The 25,142-nt window shown below is 41.4% G+C and overlaps 2 protein-coding genes across 2 annotated transcripts in view; both read left to right on the top strand.

Annotated features, from left to right (window-relative positions):
- On the top strand, positions 1-11,829 carry msl2a (MSL complex subunit 2a). Its single transcript, XM_061894148.1, has 3 exons — positions 1-809; positions 6,198-7,540; positions 10,406-11,829. Exons 1-3 carry the CDS (start codon positions 668-670, stop codon positions 10,712-10,714), a joined length of 1,794 nt encoding a protein of 597 aa, XP_061750132.1. The 5' UTR covers positions 1-667; the 3' UTR covers positions 10,715-11,829.
- A 5,304-nt stretch (positions 11,830-17,133) lies between these two features.
- The window catches only part of LOC133549062 (zinc finger and SCAN domain-containing protein 2-like), an 8,899-nt gene continuing 890 nt past the window's right edge, over positions 17,134-25,142 (top strand). The window contains exons 1-2 of the mRNA XM_061894153.1: positions 17,134-17,731; positions 24,917-25,142. The exon at positions 24,917-25,142 is cut by the window's right edge and continues 890 nt beyond it. Of these exons, the coding sequence (XP_061750137.1) occupies positions 24,956-25,142 (187 nt within the window). The 5' untranslated portion in view covers positions 17,134-17,731; positions 24,917-24,955. The remainder of the gene's footprint in view (positions 17,732-24,916) is intronic.

Below are 25,142 nucleotides of genomic sequence, written 5' to 3' on the forward strand. Positions count from 1 at the left end.
GAGGGGTTGACGCGAGGAAGTGGAAATCAAAAATGATTGATGCAGTTTTTTTGAAAAACAAAACAGCCAGCGATGTGTACTTTCTCCGCCTATCGACCGCTAGAGCACCGCGTCGGGAATACTACCGAGGCATAAGCTAGTGCTCGGCATTTCCCTCTACGGGCGCGGAATAAGAAAAGAAGGGGAATCTGAACATTTCCGATAGCAGTTTATGCTAGCCATGCTAGCGCTAATGGGTTAGCTTTGTTTACATCAAGCGCGCGCTTGTGCTAACTTGCTAACCGAGTCATTTAGCCACCTCATTAAAACCCACATTTATACATTAGACCATTCAAAAATGATCTAATGTATAAATATATTAGTTTTCTTTAATTATGTATCATTTCATGGCGGCTGTGATACACTAGCTACACAATGCTAACGCTTTGATGATGGCTCCGTTTACGATCGCTGTTAATGTTCAAAAAATAAATCAGTTAAGTGACGTCATCAAGTATTTTTTTTTGCATGAGAAGCATTTCTTGAGGTGAAGATAAAAAAAAGGGGGGTACCGGTGGATGCTAGCGTTAGCATGCTAGCGCCTAGTTTGCTCACTAATCACTCAAGCTAGTGCTTTGTTGTTTATTTGATCCACGCCGGGACTGGACTATCTGGAGGGTATCGGACCATGAACCCGATCAACGCCACCGCGCTGTACGTGTCCGCCAGCCGGGCGGTGCTGCAGTGTGACCCGCGGCAGCCGCACACTTTCACCGACATGCTCGCCCTGCTGCCCTTCTTCCGCCAGGCGCTGGCATGCCTCGTCTGCGGTAAGACTCGTTTTGTTTATAATGTCCATTTATTATGTCATTTTTCCCCTTTTTGCATTGAAGTTAATTTGTCTCTTAATTACGAAAGCTTTTCCATCCATCCATCCATCTTCTTCCGCTTATCTGAGGGCGGGCCGCGGGGGCAGCAGCCTAAGCAGGGAAGCCCAGATTTTCCCCAGCCACTTTGTCCAGCTCTTCCCTGGAGACATAGTCTTCCCAACGTGTCCTGGGTCTTCCCCGTGGCCTCCTACCGGTTGAACGTGCCCTAAACACCTACCTAGGGAGGCGTCCGGGTGGCATCCTAACCAGATGCCCGAACCACCTCATCTGGCTCCTCTCCATGTGGAGGAGCAGCGGCTTTACTTTGAGCTTCTCACCCTATCTCTAAGGGAGAGCTCTGCTACCCAGCGAAGGAAACTCATTTCAGCCGCTTGTACCCGTGATCTTGTCCTTTCGGTCATGACCCAAAGCTCATGACCATAGGTGAGGATGGGAACGTAGATCGAGCGGTAAATTGAGAGCTTTGCCTTCCGGCTCAGCTCCTTCGTCACCACAACGGATCGGTACAGCGTCCGCATTACTGAAGACGCTGCACCGATCCGCCTGTCGATCTCACAATCCACTCTTCCCTCTCTCGTGAACAAGAGTCCGAGGTACTTGAACTCCTCCACTTAGGGCAGGGTCTCCTCCCCAACCCGGAGATGGCATTCCACCCTTTTCCGGGCGAGAACCACGGACTCGGACTTAGAGGTGCTGATTCTCGTTCCGGTCACTTCACACTGTGAACCGATCCAGTGAGAGCTGAAGATCCCGGTCAGATGAAGCCATCAAAACCACATTATCTGCAAAAAGCAGAGACCTAATCCCGCGGCCACCAAACCGGAACCCCTCAACGCCTTGACCGCGCCTAGAAATTCTGTCCATAAAAGTTATGAACAGAATCGGCGAAAGCTTTTATTGATACTAAATTTATGTTACTGATTTTTTTTTGCGTTCGAATTTTGTGAACTGAGTTTTTTTTTTTTTTTACACCAATTTATGCCAACAATTTAAATAAATACAAGTTTGGGAGCAACATGCGTGTGTAATAAAATTGTGTGTTTTATAATTCTGTGTAAAATAAGTGCTTCAAAATTAGGGGTGTGGGAAAAAATCGGTTTGAATACGAATCGCGATTCTCACGTTGTGCGATTCAGAATCATTCTCATTTCTGAAAAAATCGATTATTTATTTATTTATTTATTTATTTTTAATCAATCCAACAAAACAATACACAGCAATACCATAACAATTAGGGCTGTGAATCTTTGGGTGTCCCATGATTCGATTCAATATCGATTCTTGGGGTGAAGTGAAGTGAATTATATTTATATAGCGCTTTTCTCTAGTGACTCAAAGCGCTTTACATAGTGAAACCCAATATCTAAGTTACATTTAAACCCGTGTGGGTGGCATTGGGAGCAGGTGGGTGAAGTGTCTTGCCCAAGGACACAACGGCAGTGACTCGGATGGCGGAAGCGGGAATCGAACCTGCAACCCTCAAGTTGCTGGCACAGCCACTCTACCAACCGAGCTATACCGCATCGGGTCACGATTCGATAATATATCGATTTTTTTCGATTCGATTCTCGATTCAAAAACGATATTTTTCTGATTCAAAACGATTCTGTATTCATTCAATACATAATATTTCAGCAGGATCTACCCCAGTCTGCTGATAAGCTAGCAGAGTAGTAGATTTAAAAAAAAAAAAAAAAAAAAAGCTTTTATAATTGTAAAGGTCAATGTTTTATCAACTGATTGCAAAAATGTAAATTTGTTTTAACTATAATCGATCCAAAAATATGACTTATTTTATCTTTGTGAAAACATTGGACACAGTGTGTTGTCAAACTTATGAGATGCGATGCAAGTGTAAGCCACTGTGACACTATTGTTCTTTTTTATTATTTTTATAAATGTCTAATGATAATGTCAGTGAAGGATTTTTAATCACTGCTATGCTGAAATTATAACTAATATTGATACTGTTGTTGATAATATTCATTTTTGTTTCACTCCTTTTGGTTTGTTCTGTGTCGTGTTTGTGTCTTTATTGCAGTTCTGAGTGTTGCTGGGTCAGGTTTGGTTTTGGAAATGGATTGCATTGTTATGGTATTGCTGTGTAGTGGTTTGTTGGATTCATTAAAAAAAAATTTAAAACAATTTTTTTTTAGAGATTAAAAAAAAAAGAGATTCGATTCTGAATCGCACAACGTAAACAATTTGATTTGTATTCAAATCGATTTTTTCCCACACCCCTAATAACAATGCAATCCAATTCCAAAACCAAACCTGACCCAGCAACACTCAGAACTGCAATAAACAGAGCAATTGAGAGGAGACACAAACACGACACAGAACAAACCAAAAGTAGTGGGAAAAAAAAGATGATCAATATTAGTTATAATTTCAGCATAGCAGTGATTAAAAATCCCTCACTGACATTATCATTAGACATTTATAAGAATAAAATAAAAGAACAATAGTGTCACAGTGGCTTACACTTGCATCGCATCTCATAAGCTTGGCAATGTTTTCACAAAGATAAAGTAAGTCATATTTTTGGTTTGTTTAATAGTTAAAACACATTTACATTAATGCAATCAGTTGATAAAACATTATCCTTTACAATTCTAAAAGCTTTTTACAAAATTCTACTACTCTGCTTGCATGTCTGCAGACTGGGGTAGAAATCCTATGTATTGAATGAATACAGAATCCTTTTAAACCGGGAAAAATAGTTTTTGAATCGAGAATCATGTTTTATTATTAGTTTTGCAGGACACAATCAGACCCGTTCATTCTTGTAGCGCTCTCTCTCTCTCTCTCTCTCTCTCTCTCTCTCTCTCTCTCTCTCTTTACTCGCCCGCTCACTCACTGACTTCACTCAGCCAACACTTGACATTCTCACAAACAACCATCCTGTACGCTACTCCCACAAACACATCCTGTACGCTAATCTCACAAACACACATCCTGTACGCTACTCTCATAAGTTAACCAGCTCCTCTGTTGTGCACATGTAGATACATAACATGTAGGTACCTAACATGTATATATGTAACATGTGGTTAAGTAACATGTAAATATGTAACATGTAGATACGTAACATGTAGATAACATGTAGATATGTAACAGGTAGATATGTAACATGTAGATAAGTAACATGTAAATATGTAACATGTAGATACGTAACATGTAGATACCTAACATGTAGATACCTAACATGTAGATATGTAACATGTAAATACATAACATGTATATTCGTAACATGTAGATACGTAACATGTAGATACCTAACATGTAAATACATAACATGTAGATGCATAATATGTAGATGCATAACATGTAGATTCGTAACATGTAGATACCTAAGACGTAACATGTAAATACATAACATGTAGATACCTAACATGTAGATACGTAACATGTAGAATTATACGTAACATGTAACGTGTAAATACACAACATGCAGATACATAATGTGTAGATACCTAACGCGTAGATACGTAACATGGAGATATGCAAGATGTAGATGTATACCTAACATGTAGATATGTAGCATGAAGATACATAACATTTAGATACATAATATGTAAATACCTAACATCTAGATACGTAACATGTAAAGACGTAACATGTAGATACATAACATATAGATATGTAACATCTATATACGTAACATGTAGATACCTAATATGTAGATAGGTAACATGTAAATACGTAACATGTAGATGCATACTTAACGTGTAGATATGTAACATGTAGATATGTAGCATGTAAATACATAACATGTATATTCGTAACATGTAGATACGTAACATGTAGATACCTAACATGTAAATACATAACATGTAGATGCATAATATGTAGATGCATAACATGTAGATTCGTAACATGTAGATACCTAAGACGTAACATGTAAATACATAACATGTAGATACCTAACATGTAGATACGTAACATGTAGAATTATACGTAACATGTAACGTGTAAATACACAACATGCAGATACATAATGTGTAGATACCTAACGCGTAGATACGTAACATGGAGATATGCAAGATGTAGATGTATACCTAACATGTAGATATGTAGCATGAAGATACATAACATTTAGATACATAATATGTAAATACCTAACATCTAGATACGTAACATGTAAAGACGTAACATGTAGATACATAACATATAGATATGTAACATCTATATACGTAACATGTAGATACCTAATATGTAGATAGGTAACATGTAAATACGTAACATGTAGATGCATACTTAACGTGTAGATATGTAACATGTAGATATGTAGCATGTAAATACATAACATGTAGATACATAACATTTAGATACATAATATGTAGATACCTAACATCTAGATACGTAACATGTAAAGACGTAACATGTAGATACATAACATGTAGATATGTAACATCTAAATACGTAACATGTAGATACCTAATATGTAGATAGGTAACATGTAAATACGTAACATGTAGATGCATACCTAACATGTAGATATGTAACGTGTAGATATGTAACATGTAGATGCGTAACATGTAGATTCGTAACACGTATATATGTAAGATGTAGATGCATACCTAACATGTAGATATGTAGCATGTAAATACATAACATGTAGATACGTAACATGTAAATACATAATATGCAGATACATACCATGTAAATACCTAACATGTAGATACATAACATGTAGATATGTAACATGTAAAGACGTAACATGTAGATACATAACATGTAGATACGTAACATGTAGATACCTAACATGTACTTATGTAACATGTAAATACTTAACATGTAGATACGAAACATGTAGATACATAACATGTAGATACATAACATGTAGATACGAAGCATATAGATACCTAACATGTACTTATATAGCATGTAAATACATAACATGTAGATACGAAACATGTAGATACCTAACATGTACATATGCAACATGTAAATACGTAACATGTAGATACGAAACATGTAGATACCTAACATGTACATAAGTAACATGTAAATACATAACATGTAGATACGTAACATGTAGATAAGAAACATGTAGATAATTAACATGTAAATACATAACATGATAGATACGCAACATGTAGACACGTAACATTTTACTAACAACATGCGAGCTCAACATATTTGCTGAATAAAAAAAAAAATCCAACTTACTGCTTCTACGTGTGTTGTTGTCAAAGCTTTAATTTAAGGTGTGTAGCAAAACCTTTAAAAAAAAAACCAGCAAGTTTTTTAGTGCCTTGTCTCTCCAAAATGAGATGTCAGACGTGTGAAGAAGAGGTTGTAAAGGTGCTGTTTGTCCGGCAGGTAAGCTGCTGCAGGATCCCATCTCTCCCACACATGGCGAGTGTCAGCATTACGTGTGTCTGGGCTGCAAAGGCCAGAAGATGCAGGCCAGGTCTTCGTGTAGCCGCTGCAAGGACAACTCGGGCTTCCAGGAGAACAAGCAGCTGTCGCTGCTGGTGCGTCTTTACCGGAAGCTGTGCCTCTACGTCACACACTCGCCTCTGCTGCCGTCCATCAGCAGCAACGCCGAGGTCATGGCTCTGCTGGAGGAGGCGCTCCCGTCACACCTTTCAGAGGCCGAGGACTTGGGGCTGGACGAGCCGGATCACGCCACCGTGGAGTCCTTGACCCCCACGGAGGCGCCGCCGGTGCCCGCCGAGCTCTCGGCCGTGCCGCAGAGCTCCTCGTCAGACCCGCCTTTCTCCAACGGACCGCAGGAATGCAACGGGGATCTGCGGGAGTGCCTGGACCCCTCCTCCCCCGAGCTGGAAGTGTGCGAGCTGATGGAGGAGACAACCGCGGTGGAAATCTCCGTGTCCGACACCGCTACCCTTGAACTCAGTCTGACCACTGGACCCTTCGCCCCCACGCCGGGCACCGTGTGCTCGCTCAGGGACGGGGACTTGGGCGGCAGGGTGCTGGAGGAGGGTGAGGTGTTGCTCCTTAGCGTGGAGGAGGTCCTCCAGACGCTGGACCCCCTGCAGCCCGGCACGGACACTCTGCACGTGGGGCCCCAGAGGACTCACATATCCGCGGACAGAGCGCAGATGTTCCTCCAGTTGGACACCGCCCACAACTACACGCAGCAGACAGACAGGACTCACGCGCCCCCCGCCTACTCGTCTGCGGCTTTTGCTCCGCCTCCGGTCTCCAAGCCACCGCCCGTGCGCCTCAAACGCAAGCGATCGCGCTCCGAGAGCGACAGGGAGAAGGTGAACCCTCTCCCCATCGCCTCCATCCTGCAGGGCTCGTCCTCGCCCATGCTGACTCATCACCCCCTGCACGCCCCCGCCGCGCCCTCCTTCAGCACGCCGGTGCACTCCTACTCCTCGCTCCCCTTTAACGGCGCTCCCCCCAAAACCAGCCGGCCCACCCAGAACCACAGCAAAGGCGCGCGGAAGCACGGCGACGTGGGCTCCAAGAAGCCGCACGCCAAGGCGCGCTCAAGCGGCGGCGCTAAGAGCAAAGAGCGCAGCAAAGACCAGCGGCTGCAGTTGTCCAGCTGCCTGGCGCCGCCCGCCCAGGTCAGGCCCGCCTACAAGAAGCCTGTGGAGAAGAAAGGCTGCAAGTGTGGCCGCGCCACCCAGAACCCGTCTGTGCTCACCTGCAGGGGGCAGCGCTGCCCCTGTTACTCCAACCGCAAGGTGAGGGTTTAATATGTCCTTTAACGGCCATGTTCACTTCTTTGTTCAACAGGTGTGTGTGTGTATATATATTTATACGTATATATGTATTATATATATATATATACACGGTATATATATTTGTGTATATATATATGTATATATATTTATGTTTGTGTGTGTGTGTATATATAAGTGTGTATATATATATATCCAATCCAATCCAATCCACTTATTAAATGTGCTATTTATATAGCATATTTAAACAACAAATAGTTTCTAAAGTGTTGCACAACAATGTTAAAAACAACATTTAAATACTATCCTGAGCTCCACCATTGACTGAATAAAAACCAAAACAAAAAAAAAATACATATAAAAACAATATAAAATAAATATGATTAAAAACGATTTTAAATGTGAAACCAATTAAGACATATGTCTTAATTAATTATATATCCATATATGTGTATGATGTGTATATATATATATTTGTGTGTATGTATATATATATATATATATTTGTGTATATATATCTGCGTGTATATATACGTGTGTATATACATGTGTATATATGTATATATAAAAATGTGTATATGTATATGCATGTGTATGTATGTGTATATGTATATATGTGTGTATATTTATGTATATATATGTATGTGTGTGTATATTTATGTATATATATGTGTGCATACATATGTGTATATGTATATATATATATGAATGTGTGTGTGTGTGTGTATATGTATATATATATATATATATACATACATATACACACACATGTATATATTTGTGTGTGTATATGTATATATATATATAAATATATATATATATATATATATATAAAATATATATGTATACATGTATATATCAGGGGGGCCCAAACTGTTTCTACTACTGGCTACATACTGACAAATTAAAGGATGCAGGGTCTATTTTGGTAGATTTCCCCTTCAAAAGTAGTACAACGTAATCATTTTATTATACAGCTAGAAACTGCAATCTTGGTAGAAATTTCATGTGAATGCTGAAGAGCCAAAGACGAACTGAAATGTTAGAAGTTGACACAATGGCCAGATAGCGTCAAGTAACGAAAAAAATAAGTAAAACGAGCTAAAAATGTTATGTTAACAGTTCTAGGCTAACATGCCAACAATAGCATGCTTACAGTTATCATTAGTGAAATACCAACATATATGACGATGGGGTGTATACTTTCTAAATTAGCTAAAAAAAAGTGCTAACTGTAACATGCGTCAAGTAGCAAAATATGTTACTCAGAGGTATGTACCTGAAAATTGTGTTTAAAATGCTAGCCAGCTTACCGTGGCATTCATCAAGTAACAAAATATGACCGAGGTGTGTACCTACAAAATATCCTAAAAAGCCAGGCATAGTATTGTTAGCATGCTAAAATGCTAACTAACGTGTCAAAATATGACTGAGGTGTATACCTACAGTGGGGCAAAAAAAGTATTTAGTCAGCCACCGATTGTGCAAGTTCTCCCACTTAAAATGAGGACAGAGGTCTGTAATTTTCATCATAGGTACACTTCAACTGTGAGAGACAGAATGTGAAAAAAAATCCAGGAATTCACATTGTAGGAATTTTAAAGAATTTATTTGTAAATTATGGTCACTTCAAACAAGGAAGATCTTTGGCTCTCACAGACCTGTAACTTCTTCTTTAAGAAGCTCTTCTGTCCTCCACTCGTTACCTGTATTAATGGAACCTGTTTGAACTCGTTATGTGTATAAAAGACACCTGTCCACAGCCTCAAACAGTCAGACTCCAAACTCTACTATGGCCAAGACCAAAGAGTTGTCGAAGGACACCAGGAAAATAATTGTAGACCTGCACCAGACTGGGAAGAGTGAATCTACAATAGGCAAGCAGCTTGGTGTGAAAAAATCAACCGTGGGAGCAATTATCAGAAAATGGAAGATATACAAGACCACTGATAACCACCCTCGATCTGGGGCTCCACGCAAGATCTCATTCAGTGGGGTCAAAATGATCATGAGAACGATGAGCAAAAATCCCAGAACCACACAAGGGGACCTGGTGAATGACCAGCAGAGAGCTGGGACCAAAGTAACAAAGGTTACCATCTGTAACACACTACGCCGACAGGGAATCAAATCCTGCAGTGCCAGACGTGTCCAGGCCCGTCTGAAGTTTGCCCGAGAGCACATGGATGATACAGCAGAGGATTGGGAGAATGTCATGTGGTCAGATGAAACCAAAATATAACTTTTTGGTATAAACTCAACTCATCGTGTTTGGAGGAAGAAGAATACTGAGTTGCATCCCAAGAACACCACACCTCCTGTGAAGCATGGGGGTGGAAACATCATGCTTTGGGGCTGTTTTTCTGCTAAGGGGGACAGGACGATTGATCCGTGTTAAGAAAAGAATGAATGGGGCCATGTATCGTGAGATTTTGAGCCAAAACCTCCTTTGAATGGTTGACCAAATACTTATTTTCCATCGTAATTTACAAAAAAATTCTTTAAAATTCCTACAATGTGAATTCCTGGATTTTTTTTCACATTCTGTCTCTCACAGTTGAAGTGTATCTATGATGAAAATTACAGACCTCTGTCATCATTTTAAGTGGGAGCTTGCACAATCGGTGGTTGACTGAATACTTTTTTGCCCCACTGTATAAAATAGCCTAAAAAGGCAGGCATACTAATGTTAGCATGCTAATAACAGGTAGCATTTGTTCAGTGAGAAGATATTTGATGCCTTCCTGCAAAATAAGCAAAAAGCCAGCATGTTATATAGTACATATCAATGAAATAGTAACCTTAGCACGTAGAAATAGTTTCCCTCAAGAATTCAGTTGTTCATTCTCCCCTGGCGCTGGTCTGCAGGCGTGCTTGGACTGCATCTGCCGTGGCTGCCAGAACTCCTACATGGCAAACGGCGAGAAGAAGCTGGAGGCCTTCGCCGTGCCCGAGAAGGCGCTGGAGCAGACGCGGCTCACGCTGGGCATCAACCTCACCAGCATCACGGCGGCCGCCGCGCTCCGCAGCCCCGGTGGCGGCGGCGGCGGCGGCATCCGCGCCAACACTCTCCTCAACGTCGCCACGGCGACCGGCGCCCCCGTCACCACCGCCTTCCTGTCGCCCAGCCCGCCGCGCGACCCCTTGGAGGACAGCCTGGAGCTGCTCATCGGGTGAAAGGTGCAAGACTTTTCTTTTTTTTTTTTTCTAATAACTCGGTGCTGATTGGATGTTGAATAGGGCCCACACCTCCCTTTCCCGCCTCAAGGGGGCGTGGCAGGCGTCCATGGCAGCTATAGGCTTGTCCTGTCATCTGCTCTTCTTCTTCGTCGTCTTCTTCTTCTTCTGGGTGTTGACGCTAGCATGGCTGTGCCAAAGCCTCCTGTATTGTGCCTGTGTGTGAGTGTGTGTGCGCGAGTGTGTGTTTGCGTGCGTGCGTGTGTGTGTGTGTGTGTGTGTCATCTGTCCTGTCACACTTTTCCTAGAGGTGGTCTTTTTCCCCCACTTTTTTCTCCCCATCTAACACGTAAGGCAGACACTTCCTGTTGTTAAAACAAGTCTTGGTTACCATAGCAACAGTTACAAACACACACACTGTTTACAGTATTTGCCTCTCAATGATTACGCTGCAACGTTTAAACCATGTGATTGTAGAAAGTGAGTGTGTGTGTGTGTGTGTGTGTGTGTGTGTGTGTGTGTGTGTGTGTGTGTGTGTGTGTGTGTGTGTGTGTGTGTGTGTGTGTGTGTGTGTGTGTGTGTGTGTGTGTGTGTGTGTGTGTGTGTGTGTGTGTGTGTGTGTGTGTGTGTGTGTGTGTGTGTGAGAGAGAGAGAAACTAAAGCCATACATGATATGATCAGATGTTGCAGCACGGCTTTTTAAAAAAAATTTTTTTATGTCAACCACGACGTTCTGCACCATTTTCCTGTTCAAAGCACCTATTGTGTGTGTGTGTGTGTGTGCGTGAGTGTGTGTCATCTTCACTGTAACAGCAACACGTGGCGTCCCAAAAGAAAAGAGCGACAGAGTGAAGACTCTCGCTATAGAGCATCTTTGTTGTCCACTTACAAGGCGTAGATTAAGTCGAGCGCTCCTCCCGTGCGTGTGTCGGTCTCCAAAGTGGTTTCCTTTTGGGCATTACTTGAACCCTCTGCTTTAGTTTGGAGGTTTTTGTTTTTATTTTTTTTATTTGGAATAGCCGAAAGTTTGGTTGGAGGAGTGCCGAAAGCTTCACTGCCATAATATGAATTATGTAACACAAACGTGAAATAAATGATAGTTTTTTACTTTTTCAGTGGAGCGTCTCTGTGTACACCTTGTTGTTGTTGTTGTTGTTGTTGTTGTTGCTGCTGCTACTTTCAGCTCCTGCACGCTGTGTCCACTTTGTTCCAAAATGCCTAAATTCAGGAAATTGGACCAAAAACACTTCAAATAGTGGTGATAATAACAATACATGTACAGTACAGGCCAAAAAGTGTAGACACACCTTCTCATTTAATGCAGTGTTTTCTTATTTTGTGTGTACATATGTACGTATATATGTATGTGTGTGTGTATATTAGGGGCGTAACGGTACGTGTATTTGTATTGAACCGTTTCGGTACGGGGGTTTCGGTGTACCGAACGACACGGATACATTAAGTAGCGCACCGCACGTTGTGTAAACAATGTACACCGAGGCACCATGAATTGATTTACGTGGACCCCGAAAAACTTATTGGGGTGTTACCATTTAGTGGTCAATTGTACGGAATATGTACTGTACTGTGCAATCTACTATTAAAAGTTTCAATCAATCAAAAAAACTACAACACACGGCATGCTAGCAACGACTGGGCTATGATAGACTGACCACACCTCCTCTTTTCACGGGATATGTCCTCTTTGCGGAGCTGTCCAGGTGGAGTTTCTTAAATGCCTCGAATGTCCGGCATTTTAAGTTAGGGTTGCGTGTATTTTCAATGTATGTTCAGGGTTAAGAAGGTGTTAAAAAACTGAAAAAAAAGTGGTGCACGCAGCGTTAACATTTGTGAGGGCGGGAAAGAGAGCGAGAGAGTTATGATGAACGCGCATGCGTCGCCAGGCTCTGCTTTTTATCCATGGATTAATCAGATTTAATTTTTTATTATCTATAGCAGGGGTGTCAAAACTGTGCCCCGGAGGCCATTTGCGGCCCACAGCTAATGTTTTAAAGGCCCAAACCACATTCTAAAAATACTATTAAATTAAATAAAAACTTGAACAAAAGTAACTAAAAAAGCTTAAAGGCTAAATGTAATTTAGAAAAAGTTGCAACGTTGACTAATAAAACAAAGCTGTATTTTTTTTCTTTCAAACTGTCATTGCTCGAAACATAATATTGAATCAAAATCAATGTTACTATGAATTATTGACCTATCCAAGTTTCCCATTACTTCACATCAAATATTCCTCTAAGAAAATTATTTTTGGTGGAAGATTTAGCAAATTTGTATATTTAGTTTTTTTCTTACTGTACCGAAAATGAACCGAACTGTGACCTCTGAACCGAGGTCCGTACCGAACCGAAATTTTTGTGTACCGTTACACCCTTAGTGTGTGTATATGTATATAAAAAGATACATATATATATAATATATATATATATATATATATATATATGTGTGTATATATATATATATATATATATATATATATATATATATATATGTGTATATGTATATATATATATATATTCATATATATGTATACATATATATCTGTGTGTGTATATATGTACGTATTTATATGTATGTATTTGTGTAAATATGTACGTGTATATATGTATGTATGCGTGTATATATGTATGTATTTATATATATGTATGTGTGTATGTATGTACGTATGCTTATGTATATATGTGTGTATATATGTTCGTATATATATGTGTGTGTGTGTATATATGTATGTGTGTATATATGTACATATATATGTATGTATGTGTCTGTGTATATATGTACGTATGTATGTGTGTATATATATGTACGTATATATGTATGTATGTGTGTGTATATATGTACGTATATATGTATGTTTATATATATGTACGTATATGTATGTGTGTATATATGTATGAATGTGTATATATGTGTATGTGTGTATGTACGTACATATATATATATATATATATATATATATATGTATGTATGTGTGTGTATATATGTACGTGTATATGTATGTGTATGTATATATGTACCCTATGAGTACAAGTATGGATGCCCTGGTGTTTCAGTGCGCCCTGTTTTAGCCTTTTCAGCTTATCAGCAGATCTACTGCCACTTTTTTGGTGTCTGCTGCTGATTCGGTCCATCTTTTGACCAAAAAACTGAGAGACTCCACACAAGAGGAGAGCGTCTCTGCAGACGTGGATTTCACACGCCCTTACCTGGGATTTTCCTCCGTGCGCTCAAGTCAGCAACAAGACAGACGATCGACACTCTTGATAAGAAGAAACATAAACATCTTGTGTGCTATGGGCTTCACAGAGCAACTTCAAGACCGAAGGCGGCGGTGTCTGGTTCTATGCCAACAGTAGCTGGTGCTCTCATGTGTCTGTGATTTCCCAACATTGTTGTCCGGCTCTGGAATATCCATTCTTAAACTGCAAACCAGTCTACTTCCCTCGTGTGGAGGGAAAAAAATGTGCCTTGACTCCAAAAAAGGTTGAAAAACACTGACCTGATGCAGAAAGTGTTATACACATAACTTAAAGTAGTTAAAATACCATAAAAATTATAATTAAGTATTACCATAACTCTATAAAACTAAAAATATGTATTTATATAAGCAGTGGTCTCAAACTCAATTTACTTGGGGGCCACTGGATGCAGAGGCTGGGCCGCGAGAAAATATTCCTAAATGTCTTTATTTTTATTTTCAACACATAATAAAAACAAAATATAAATGAACAAAATGAGAATTAAGTAAATAAATCGATCATAAATAATGGATTCGAATACGAATCGCAATTCTCACGTTGTGCGATTCAGAATCGATTCTCATTTTTAAAAAAATCAATTTTTTTAAATCACAGCAATACCATAACAATGCAATTCAATTCCAAAACCGAACCTGACCCAGCAACACTCAGAACTGCAATAAACAGAGCAATTAAGAGAAGACACAAACACGACACAGAACAAACCAAAACTAGTGAAACAAAAAAGAATATTATCAACAAAAGTATCAATATTAATTATATTTTTAGCATAGCAGTGATTAAAAATCCCGCATTGACATTATCATTAGACATTTATAAAAACAATTAAAAAAGAACAATAGTGTCATAGTGGCTCACACTTGCATCGCATCTCATAAGCTTGACAACACACTGTGTCCAATGTTTTCACAAAGATAAAATAAGTCATATTTTTGGTTCGTTTAATAGTTAAAACAAATTTACATTATTGCAATCAGTTGATAAAACATTGTCCTTTACAATTATAAAAGCTTTTTAAAAAAAAATCTACTCCTCTGCTAACATGTCAGCAGACTGGGATAGATCCTGCTGAAATCCTATGTATTGAATGAATACAGAATCCTTTTGAATGGGAAAAATATCGTTTTTGAATCGAGAATCGCGTTGAATCGAAAAAATCGATTTATAATCGAATCGCGACCCCAAGAATCGATATTGAATCTAATCGTGGAACACCCAAAGATTCGCAGCCCTAATAAATAATAACAATAATAATTTGATTTCTCCAGTCAGCAACAATGTATACACATACTATGTTAGAAGTGGAGTTTATAGTTACGGTAACACAATTAGCCCCGAACAGGCTAACATCAGGACTAACGTGTTACACGTCCGATTAGCCCAGCGACTCTCTGTAGGAGTATCAGCGCTGGGGTCCAGTGCACCACAGTTTTGTATTGTCGCTCGGTCCTTCGGCGGAGTGCTTCGGAAGCTACCGGGCCGCTCGTCTCCCCGGCCCGGACTGTTTACAGCGGCGCCGGTGGCTTGGGGGGGTTCAGAGTCAAGTGGAAAAGCGGCAAAACGTTTCTCTGCTTGCATCACGCAAGTAACGTCAATGTTCGGCCCTCGAGAGCCACATACCACACCGTGATTGGTAGATTCCTTCAGCTCCGCACAAAACGCTGTCAAACACCATTCATATAGAACTCGCGGCCCGCACTAATATTAAACTTTTACATTAAGGAGGGGGCCGCAAAATAACATCTCGCGGGCCTCAATTGGCCCGCTGGCCGCGTGTCTAAGACCCCTGATATAAGGATTAAAAAATGGACTTCCAGGCTTGCAGGAAATTGCAATTATTTTTGCAAACGTGCTTTGGTAAAAGTGTATTTTTTTGTGTAAGTAAAGTGCCTGGTGTGGAAAATAAACATTTAATATTTTAGAGGTGGGACTTTTTGAAGGGATCTTGTGGTTAATTTAGCTTGTTAGCTGCTAACAAGCTAAGCCAGGGGTCACCAACCTTTTTGAAACCAAGAGCTACTTCTTGGGTACTGATTAATGCAAAGGGCTACCAGTTTGATACACACTTAAATAAATTGCCAGAAATAGCCAATTTGCTCAATTTACATTTAATAAATAAATCTATATATATATATATATATATATATATATATATATATAAAAATGGGTATTTCTGTCAGTCATTCCGTTGTGGATTTTTTTTCCTTTTACTGAAGGTTTTTTTGTAGAGAATAAATGATGAAAAAAACACTTAATTGAACACACAAAAAAAGAACATTTAATTTTGAAACATAGTTTATCTTCAATTTTGACTCTTTAAAATTCAAAATTTAACCCAAAAAAAAAAATTAAGAGAAAAACTAGGTAATTCGAATCTTTTTGAAAAAAATAAAAAAATAATTTATGGAACGTCATTAGTAATTTTTCCTGATTAAGATTAATTTTAGAATTTTGATGACATGTTTTGTATAAGTTAAAATCCACTTTGAAATAAGATTTAAATTTGATTCTACAGATTTTCTATATTTGCCAGAATATTTTTTATTTATTTTAATCATAAGTTTGAAGAAATATTTCACGAATATTCTTCGTCGAAAAAACAGAAGCTAAAATGAAGAATTAAATTAAAATGTATTTATTAGTTTTTACGATAAAAAAATACTTGAACATTGATTTAAATTGTCAGGAAAGAAGAGGAAGGAATTTATAAGGTAAAAATGTATATGTGTTTAAAAATCCTAAAATCATTTTTAAGGTTGTATTTTTTCTCTAAAATTGCCTTTCTGAAAGTTATACGAAGCCAAGTTAAAAAAAAAAAAGAATTTAGAAGACCAAATCTTTAGAATATTTTCTTGGATTTTCAATATTAATTTGAGTTTTGTCTCTCTTAGAATTAAAAATGTCGAGCAAAGCGAGACCAGCTTGCTAGTAAATAAATACAATTCCAAAAATAGAGGCAGCTCACTGGTAAGTGCTGCTATTTGAGCTATTTTTAGAACAGGCCAGCGGGCGACTCATCAGGTCCTTACGGTGACCCCTGAGCTAAGCTAACAAGCCAACTGAGCTCGGGAGTTTACTGAGACGAATCGAGCCAAATAAGTAAGGAGGTGTAGTTTTTTATCCGATAGACGAAGGCATAGAAAGGCAGGAATTAACTCAGATGAAGGATCAAACTATTATGTTGATGCTGTTACTACGCAAACCATCCGCGCATGCGCACGATCGGCGTAATCTTTGTTATTGTTTTACGACATTTACGTTCCTTTACGCTCGCAGCAAATCAGTGGGCTTAATTCTATTCGTACTGCGTTAAATATTTCTTTTATACGTTTATACTTATTCGGCCATCGTATGAAAACTACACTTTATTATTACTTTTATGATAAACTCGATTTAGTGGACACTGGACCTTCCCAGGCGAGTGTAGCTTAGCTTGTTAGCTGCTAACAAGCTAAGCTAACTAAGCTAGCCCGAAAAGCTCCGGAGTTTACTGAGACGAATCGACCCAAATTAGTAAGGTGTAGTTTCTTATCCGATGGACGAATACACACGAACACAGAAACGAAGGAATTAATGCAGATGAAGGATCGAACTGTTCGTTTCTGTTGATACTGTTGCTACGCGATTGGTCCGCGCATGCGCACGACCGCCATAATATTTGTTATTGTTATTTACCTTTTTTGTTATTGTTTTACGACATTCACATCAAAGAAACCTCAAGTTGTGCTCCACAGAACAGGTTTGTTCATTTCCTACTCTCACTGTATAGTTCATCATTATCATAAATAACTGGTGGAGTATTTTTACTGAGTGGAAGAAAGGATGTATGAGTTTGTTTTTGCACTCCAAAAATAATAATATACAATTCATCTTTAAGTGCAAGTTAAAACTCGACAAGGTTTCTCATTGTCATCCCACTGGGGCGGCTTTTTCTTTGCCCTGATGTGGGATCTGAACCCAGGATGTCATTGTGGCTTGTGCAGCCCTTTGAGACACTTGTGATTTAGGGCTATATAAATAAACTTTGATTGATTGATACTAGGGGGGTGGGAAAAAATCGATTCGAATACGAATAGAATATGTTGTGTGATTCAGAATCGATTCTCATTTTTTTTTTTTAAATTGAAATTTAAAAATATATTTTTTTAATCAATCCAACAAACCACTACACAGCAATACCATAACAATGCAATCCAATTCCAAAACCAAACCGGACCAAGCGACACTCAGAACTGCAATAAACAGAGCAATTGAGAGGAGACACAAACCAAAAGTAGTGAAACAAAAATGAATATCATCAACAACTGTATCAATATTAGTTATAATTTCAGCATAGCAGTGATTAAAAATCCCTCACTGACATTATCATTAGACATTTATAAAAATAAAATCAAAGAACAATAGTGTCCCAGTGGCTTTCTAAATGTCTTTATTTTTATTTTCAACACATAATAAAAACAAAATATAAATGAACAAAATGAGAATTAAGTAAATAAATCGATCATAAATAATGGATTCGAATACGAATCGCGATTCTCACGTGCCATTCAGAATCGATTCTCTTTTTTTTTTAAATCAATTTTTTTAAATTATTTTTTAAATTATTATTATTATTTTTTTTTTAATCAATCCAACAAACCACTACACAGCAATACCATAACAATGCAATCCAATTCCAAAACCGAACCTGACCCAGCAACACTCAGAACTGCAATAAACAGAGCAATTGAGAGAAGACACAAACACGACACAGAACAAACCAAAAGTAATGAAACAAAAATGAATATTATCAACAACAGTATCAATATTAATAATATTTGTAGCATAGCAGTGATTAAAAATCCCTCACTGACATTATCATTAGACATTTATAAAAAAATTTAAAAAAGAACAATAGTGTCACAGTGGCTTACACTTGCATCGCATCTCATAAGCTTGACAACACACTGTGTCCAATGTTTTCACAAAGATAAAATAAGTCATATTTTTGGTTCGTTTAATAGTTAAAACAAATTTACATTATTGCAATCAGTTGATAAAACATTGTCCTTTATAATTATAAAAGCTTTTTTAAAAAAAAAATCTACTACTCTGCTAGCATGTCAGCAGACTGGGGTAGATCCTGCTGAAATCCTATGTATTGAATGAATACAGAATCGCGTTGAATCGCAAAAAAATCGATATATTATCGAATCGCGACCCCAAGAAGCGATATTGTTTTTTTTTAAATTGAAACGTGGGACACCCAATGATTCGCAGCCCTAATTGATACTATGCAAAGCCAAAGCCATTTATCAACAACACCCAGAAATGTTGCGCATTAAATTCTAAGTTAATGATTATTTGCAAAAAAATGTAGTTTCTCTGTGTGAACATGAAATATCTTGTCTTTGCAGTCTATTCAATTGAATATAAGTTGAAAAGAATTGGCAAATTAGAGATGCGCGGATAGGCAATTATATCATCCACGTCACCAAAATTGTCGTCCACCCGCCGTCCACCCGAACCGACTTTTTATCGGGACCGTACCCGCCTGCCAACCGCCCGCTGAATTACACCACTTTACCATTTACAGAGCTATTTAAATCTGTTTCACAGAGTAATGTAGTCAATTGGAACCGCCAACGTCCTCACGACTACACAAAAGCGTTCATCCTGGCGTGCTGTGAAGCCATTGCCATCGACACCTTCAACATGTACGAACCGATTGTTGGTCCAGCAACATATTGTGTGCAGCTTCCGCGATGTAATGTATGAGATTGAAAGGCGTACTGGGTGACACAGAGTACACTATCCATCCATCCATCCATCCATCCATCCATCCATCATCTTCCGCTTATCCGAGGTCGGGTCGCGGGGGCAGCAGCCTAAGCAGGGAAGCCCAGACTTCCCTCTCCCCAGCCACTTCGTCTAGCTCTTCCCGGGGGATCCCGAGGCGTTCCCAGGCCAGCCGGGAGACATAGTCTTCCCAACGTGTCCTGGGTCTTCCCCGTGGCCTCCTACCAGCTGGACGTGCGCTAAACACCTCCCTAGGGAGGCGTTCGGGTAGCATCCTAACCAGATGCCCGAACCACCTCATCTGGCTCCTCTCGATGTGGAGGAGCAGCGGCTTTACTTTGAGTTCCTCCCGGATGACAGAGCTTCTCACCCTATCTCTAAGGGAGGAAACTCATTTGGGCCGCTTGTACCCGTGATCTTATCCTTTCGGTCATGACCCAAAGCTCATGACCATAGGTGAGGATGGGAACGTAGATCGACCGGTAAATTGAGAGCTTCGCCTTCCGGCTCAGCTCCTTCTTTACCACAGCGGATCGATACAACGTCCGCATTACTGAAGACGCCGCACCGATCCGCCTGTCGATCTCACGATCCACTCTTCCCCCACTCGTGAACAAGACTCCTAGGTACTTGAACTCCTCCACTTGGGGCAGGGTCTCGTCCCCAACCCGGAGATGGCACTCCACCCTTTTCCGGGCGAGAACCACGGACTCGGACTCAGAGTACACTAATGGTTGTGATATAAACAATTTTAACACTCTCAGTAATATGCGCCACGCTTTGAAGCCACACCAATTAAGAACGACAAACACATTTCGGGAGAACATCCTCACAGTAACACAACATAAACGCAACACGACTAATACCCATAATCCTTTGTATTCATGACACAACCTGAATATATTTTACACCCCCGCGCCCCCAACGCCGCCCACCTTACCGACGCACGGGGGGGGGGGGGGAGGGGGGTGGCGGGGTTGGGGGTGTATAAAATAGTCAGGAAGTGTCACGAATACAAAGGATTATGGGTATTTGTTGTGTTGCGTTTATTTTGTGTTACTGTGAGGATGTTCTCCCGAAATGTGTTTGTCGTTCTTAACTGGTGTGGCTTCACAGCGTGGCGCATATTACTAAAAGTGTTAAAATTGTTTATATCACAACCATTAGTGTACTCTGTGTCACCCAGTATGCCTTGCAGTCGTGTGCGTGTGTCTGCGGAAGATAAATACTACATGATGCTGGACTGATGTAGAAGGCGACAAAGCCAATGGATTCAGAGCACGCCTTAAATTGTCATTCAAGTGAATAATAGCGTCTCCTAATAACTACTTCGCTTTGTGACACGGGTCTTAAATGGCTCTTTGAATGGCAAAGGATACCGATCCCAGAACCATTTATATCAAATGTCTCTTGATGGTTCAACCGCCACCCGCCCGAATCTAATTAAATTCTAATCTAATTAAAATAAATTTTTCCGTCATGTCAACCTCCCGACCACTCCGCGGATGAGACCGCAAACCGCGCATCTCCATCGCAAATCATTGTATTCTCTTTTTATTTACCATTTACACAACATGACGAAAAATTGGTTTTGCATAATAATGCGAAACAAAACGGCAGATAATGTGTGCTTATAGGTGCCATTTCGCGGTCCTTATACACACCACATTAATACCCGTATGTTGAAGAAGCACAGTACTTCTGACTACGGTAGCCGTAATGCTCCGACAATTCATAGCTTTACCAAAGTCAAACTAAAACCTTTTGTTGGATATTTGAGCGCCGTGTGTAATGTACTATAGTCTCAATGGAATGTTGGTGTTTTTTACTGGCGTCATCTTGCACTCTACACATATTTCTTATGTGTGATTGCCATCTTTTAGTCACAATTATTATTACACCATCTATCAAATAAAATAGCTTCGAGGTCGGTAAGCACAACCAGAATTATTCCCTACATTAGGCGCACCGGGTCATAAGGCGCAGGTAATGCAATAACGGACGCATTTTAATAACGTTTAATATTAACGTAGTTTGATCACGGTGGCAGAGGGGTTAGTGCGTCTGCCTCACAATACGAAGGTCCTGCAGTCCTGGGTTCAAATCCAGGCTCGGGATCTTTCATGTTCTCCCCGTGAACGCGTGGGTTCCCTCCGGCTTCCTCCCACTTCCAAAGACATGCACCTGGGGATAGGTTGATTGGCAACACTAAAACTGGCCCTAGTGTGTGAATGTGAGTGTGAATGTTGTCTGTCTATCTGTGTTGGCCCTGTGATGAGGTGGAGACTTGTCCAGGGTGTACCCCGCCTTCCGCCCGATTGTAGCTGAGATAGGCACCAGCGACCCCAAAGGGAATAAGTGGTAGAAAATCGATGGATGGAAAATAATGGGGCTTCACGGTGGCAGAGGGGTTAGTGCGTCTGACTCACAATACGAAGGTCCTGCAGTCCTGGGTTCAAATCCAGGCTCGGGATCTTTACGTGTGGAGTTTGCATGTTCTCCCCGTGAATGCGTGGGTTCACTCCGGGTACTCCGGCTTCCTCCCACTTCCAAAGACATGCACCTGGGGATAGGTTGATTGGCAACACTAAAACTGGCCCTAGTGTGTGAATGTGAGTGTGAATGTTGTCTGTCTATCTGTGTTGGCCCTGCGATGAGGTGGCGACTTGTCCAGGGTGTACCCCGCCTTCCGCCCGATTGTAGCTGAGATAGGCACCAGCGACCCCAAAAGGGAATAAGCGGTAGGAAATGGATGGATGGAAAATAATGGGGCTTCACGGTGGAAGAGGGGTTAGTGCGTCTGACTCACAATACGAAGGTCCTGCAGTCCTGGGTTCAAATCCAGGCTCGGGATCTTTCCGTGTGGAGTTTGCATGTTCTCCCCGTGAATGCGTGGGTTCCCTCCGGGTACTCCGGCTTCCTCCCACTTCCAAAGACATGCACCTGGATTGGCAACACTAAATTTGCCCTAGTGTGTGAATATGAGTGTGAATGTTGTCTGTCTATCTGTGTTGGCCCTGCGATGAGGTGGCGACTTGTCCAGGGTGTACCCCGCCTTCCGCCCGATTGTAGCTGAGATAGGCGCCAGCGACCCCAAAGGGAATAAGCGGTAGAAAATCGATGGATGGAAAATAATGGGGCTTCACGGTGGGACAGGGGTTAGTGCGTCCGCCTCACAACACGAAGGTCCTGCAGTCCTGGGTTCAAATCCAGGCTCGGGATCTTTCCGTGTGGAGTTTGCATGTCCTCGTGGGTTCCCTCCGGGTACTCCGGCTTCCTCCCACCTCCAAAGACATGCACCTGGGGATAGGTTGATTGGCAACACTAAAACTGGCCCTAGTGTGTGAATGTGAGTGTGAATGTTGTCTGTCTATCTGTGTTGGCCCTGCGATGAGGTGGCGACTTGTCCAGGGTGTACCCCGCCTTCCGCCCGATTGTAGCTGAGATAGGCGCCAGCGACCCCAAAAGGGAATAAGCGGTAGGAAATGGATGGATGGAAAATAATGGGGCTTCACGGTGGAAGAGGGGTTAGTGCGTCTGACTCACAATACGAAGGTCCTGCAGTCCTGGGTTCAAATCCAGGCTCGGGATCTTTCCGTGTGGAGTTTGCATGTTCTCCCCATGAATGCGTGGGTTCCCTCCAGGTACTCCGGCTTCCTCCCACTTCCAAAGACATGCACCTGGGGATAGGTTGATTGGCAACACTAAATTGGCCCTAGTGTGTGAATGTGAGTGTGAATGTTGTCTGTCTATCTGTGTTGGCCCTGCGAGGAGGTGGCGACTTGTCCAGGGTGTACCCCGCCTTCCGCCCGATTGTAGCTGAGATAGGCGCCAGCGACCCCAAAGGGAATAAGCGGTAGAAAATCGATGGATGGAAAATAATGGGGCTTCACGGTGGCAGAGGGGTTAGTGCGTCCAACTCACAATACGAAAGTCCTGCAGTCCTGGGTTCAAATCCAGGCTCGGGATCTTTCTGTGTGGAGTTTGCATGTTCTCCCCGTGAATGCGTGGGTTCACTCCGGGTACTCCGGCTTCCTCCCACTTCCAAAGACATGCACCTGGGGATAGGTTGATTGGCAACACTAAAACTGGCCCTAGTGTGTGAATGTGAGTGTGAATGTTGTCTGTCTATCTGTGTTGGCCCTGCGATGAGGTGGCGACTTGTCCAGGGTGTACCCCGCCTTCCGCCCGATTGTAGCTGAGATAGGCGCCAGCGACCCCAAAGGGAATAAGTGGTAGAAAATCGATGGATGGAAAATAATGGGGCTTCACGGTGGCAGAGGGGTTAGTGCGTCCGCCTCACAACACGAAGGTCCTGCAGTCCTGGGTTCAAATCCAGGCTTGGGATCTTTCCGTGTGGAGTTTGCATGTCCTCGTGGGTTCCCTCCGGGTACTCCGGCTTCCTCCCACTTCCAAAGACATGCACCTGGGGATAGGTTGATTGGCAACACTAAAACTGGCCCTAGTGTGTGAATGTGAGTGTGAATGTTGTCTGTCTATCTGTGTTGGCCCTGCGATGAGGTGGCGACTTGTCCAGGGTGTACCCCGCCTTCCGTCCGATTGTAGCTGAGATAGGCACCAGCGACCCCAAAAGGGAATAAGCGGTAGGAAATGGATGGATGGAAAATAATGGGGCTTCACGGTGGCAGAGGGGTTAGTGCGTCCGCCTCACAATACGAAGGTCCTGCAGTCCTGGGTTCAAATCCAGGCTCGGGATCTTTCCGTGTGGAGTTTGCATGTTCTCGTGGGTTCCCTCCGGGTACTCCGGCTTCCTCCCACTTCCAAAGACATGCACCTGGGGATAGGTTGATTGGCAACACTAAAACTGGCCCTAGTGTGTGAATGTGAGTGTGAATGTTGTCTATCTGTGTTGGCCCTGTGATGAGGTGGCGACTTGTCCAGGGTGTACCCCGCCTTCCGCCCGATTGTAGCTGAGATAGGCGCCAGCGACCCCAAAAGGGAATAAGCGGTAGGAAATGGATGGATGGATGTTTTATTTCTTTGGTTTTCGGCATTGGTTCTCTCATATTTGCCGAGAATTGCATTTCTTCTTTAGTTATGACGTCCTTAAAGTCAAATTGGGGATTAATGAGATCCTCAAACCGAGGAAAGCCGGACTTGTCTGTGATTGTTTGGTGTCCTGCAGACGTCTGTGACGCTTGAGGAGCGCGAGCGGACCTCCAGGATGGAGCAGCAGGAGCCACAGTCCCCCCACCTTAAAGAGGAAGACGACGATCCACAGCCTCCCCGCTTTAAAGAAGAAGAGGAAGAGTCACAGACTCCTCGCATTGAGGATATACAGTCCCTTCACGTAAAAGAGGAACTGGAGGATCCACAGCCCTCCTACGTCAAAGAGGAAGAGGAGGAACACC

Source organism: Nerophis ophidion, linkage group LG03 (genome assembly GCF_033978795.1).
Source record: "Nerophis ophidion isolate RoL-2023_Sa linkage group LG03, RoL_Noph_v1.0, whole genome shotgun sequence".
Taxonomy (NCBI): Eukaryota; Metazoa; Chordata; class Actinopteri; order Syngnathiformes; family Syngnathidae; genus Nerophis; species Nerophis ophidion.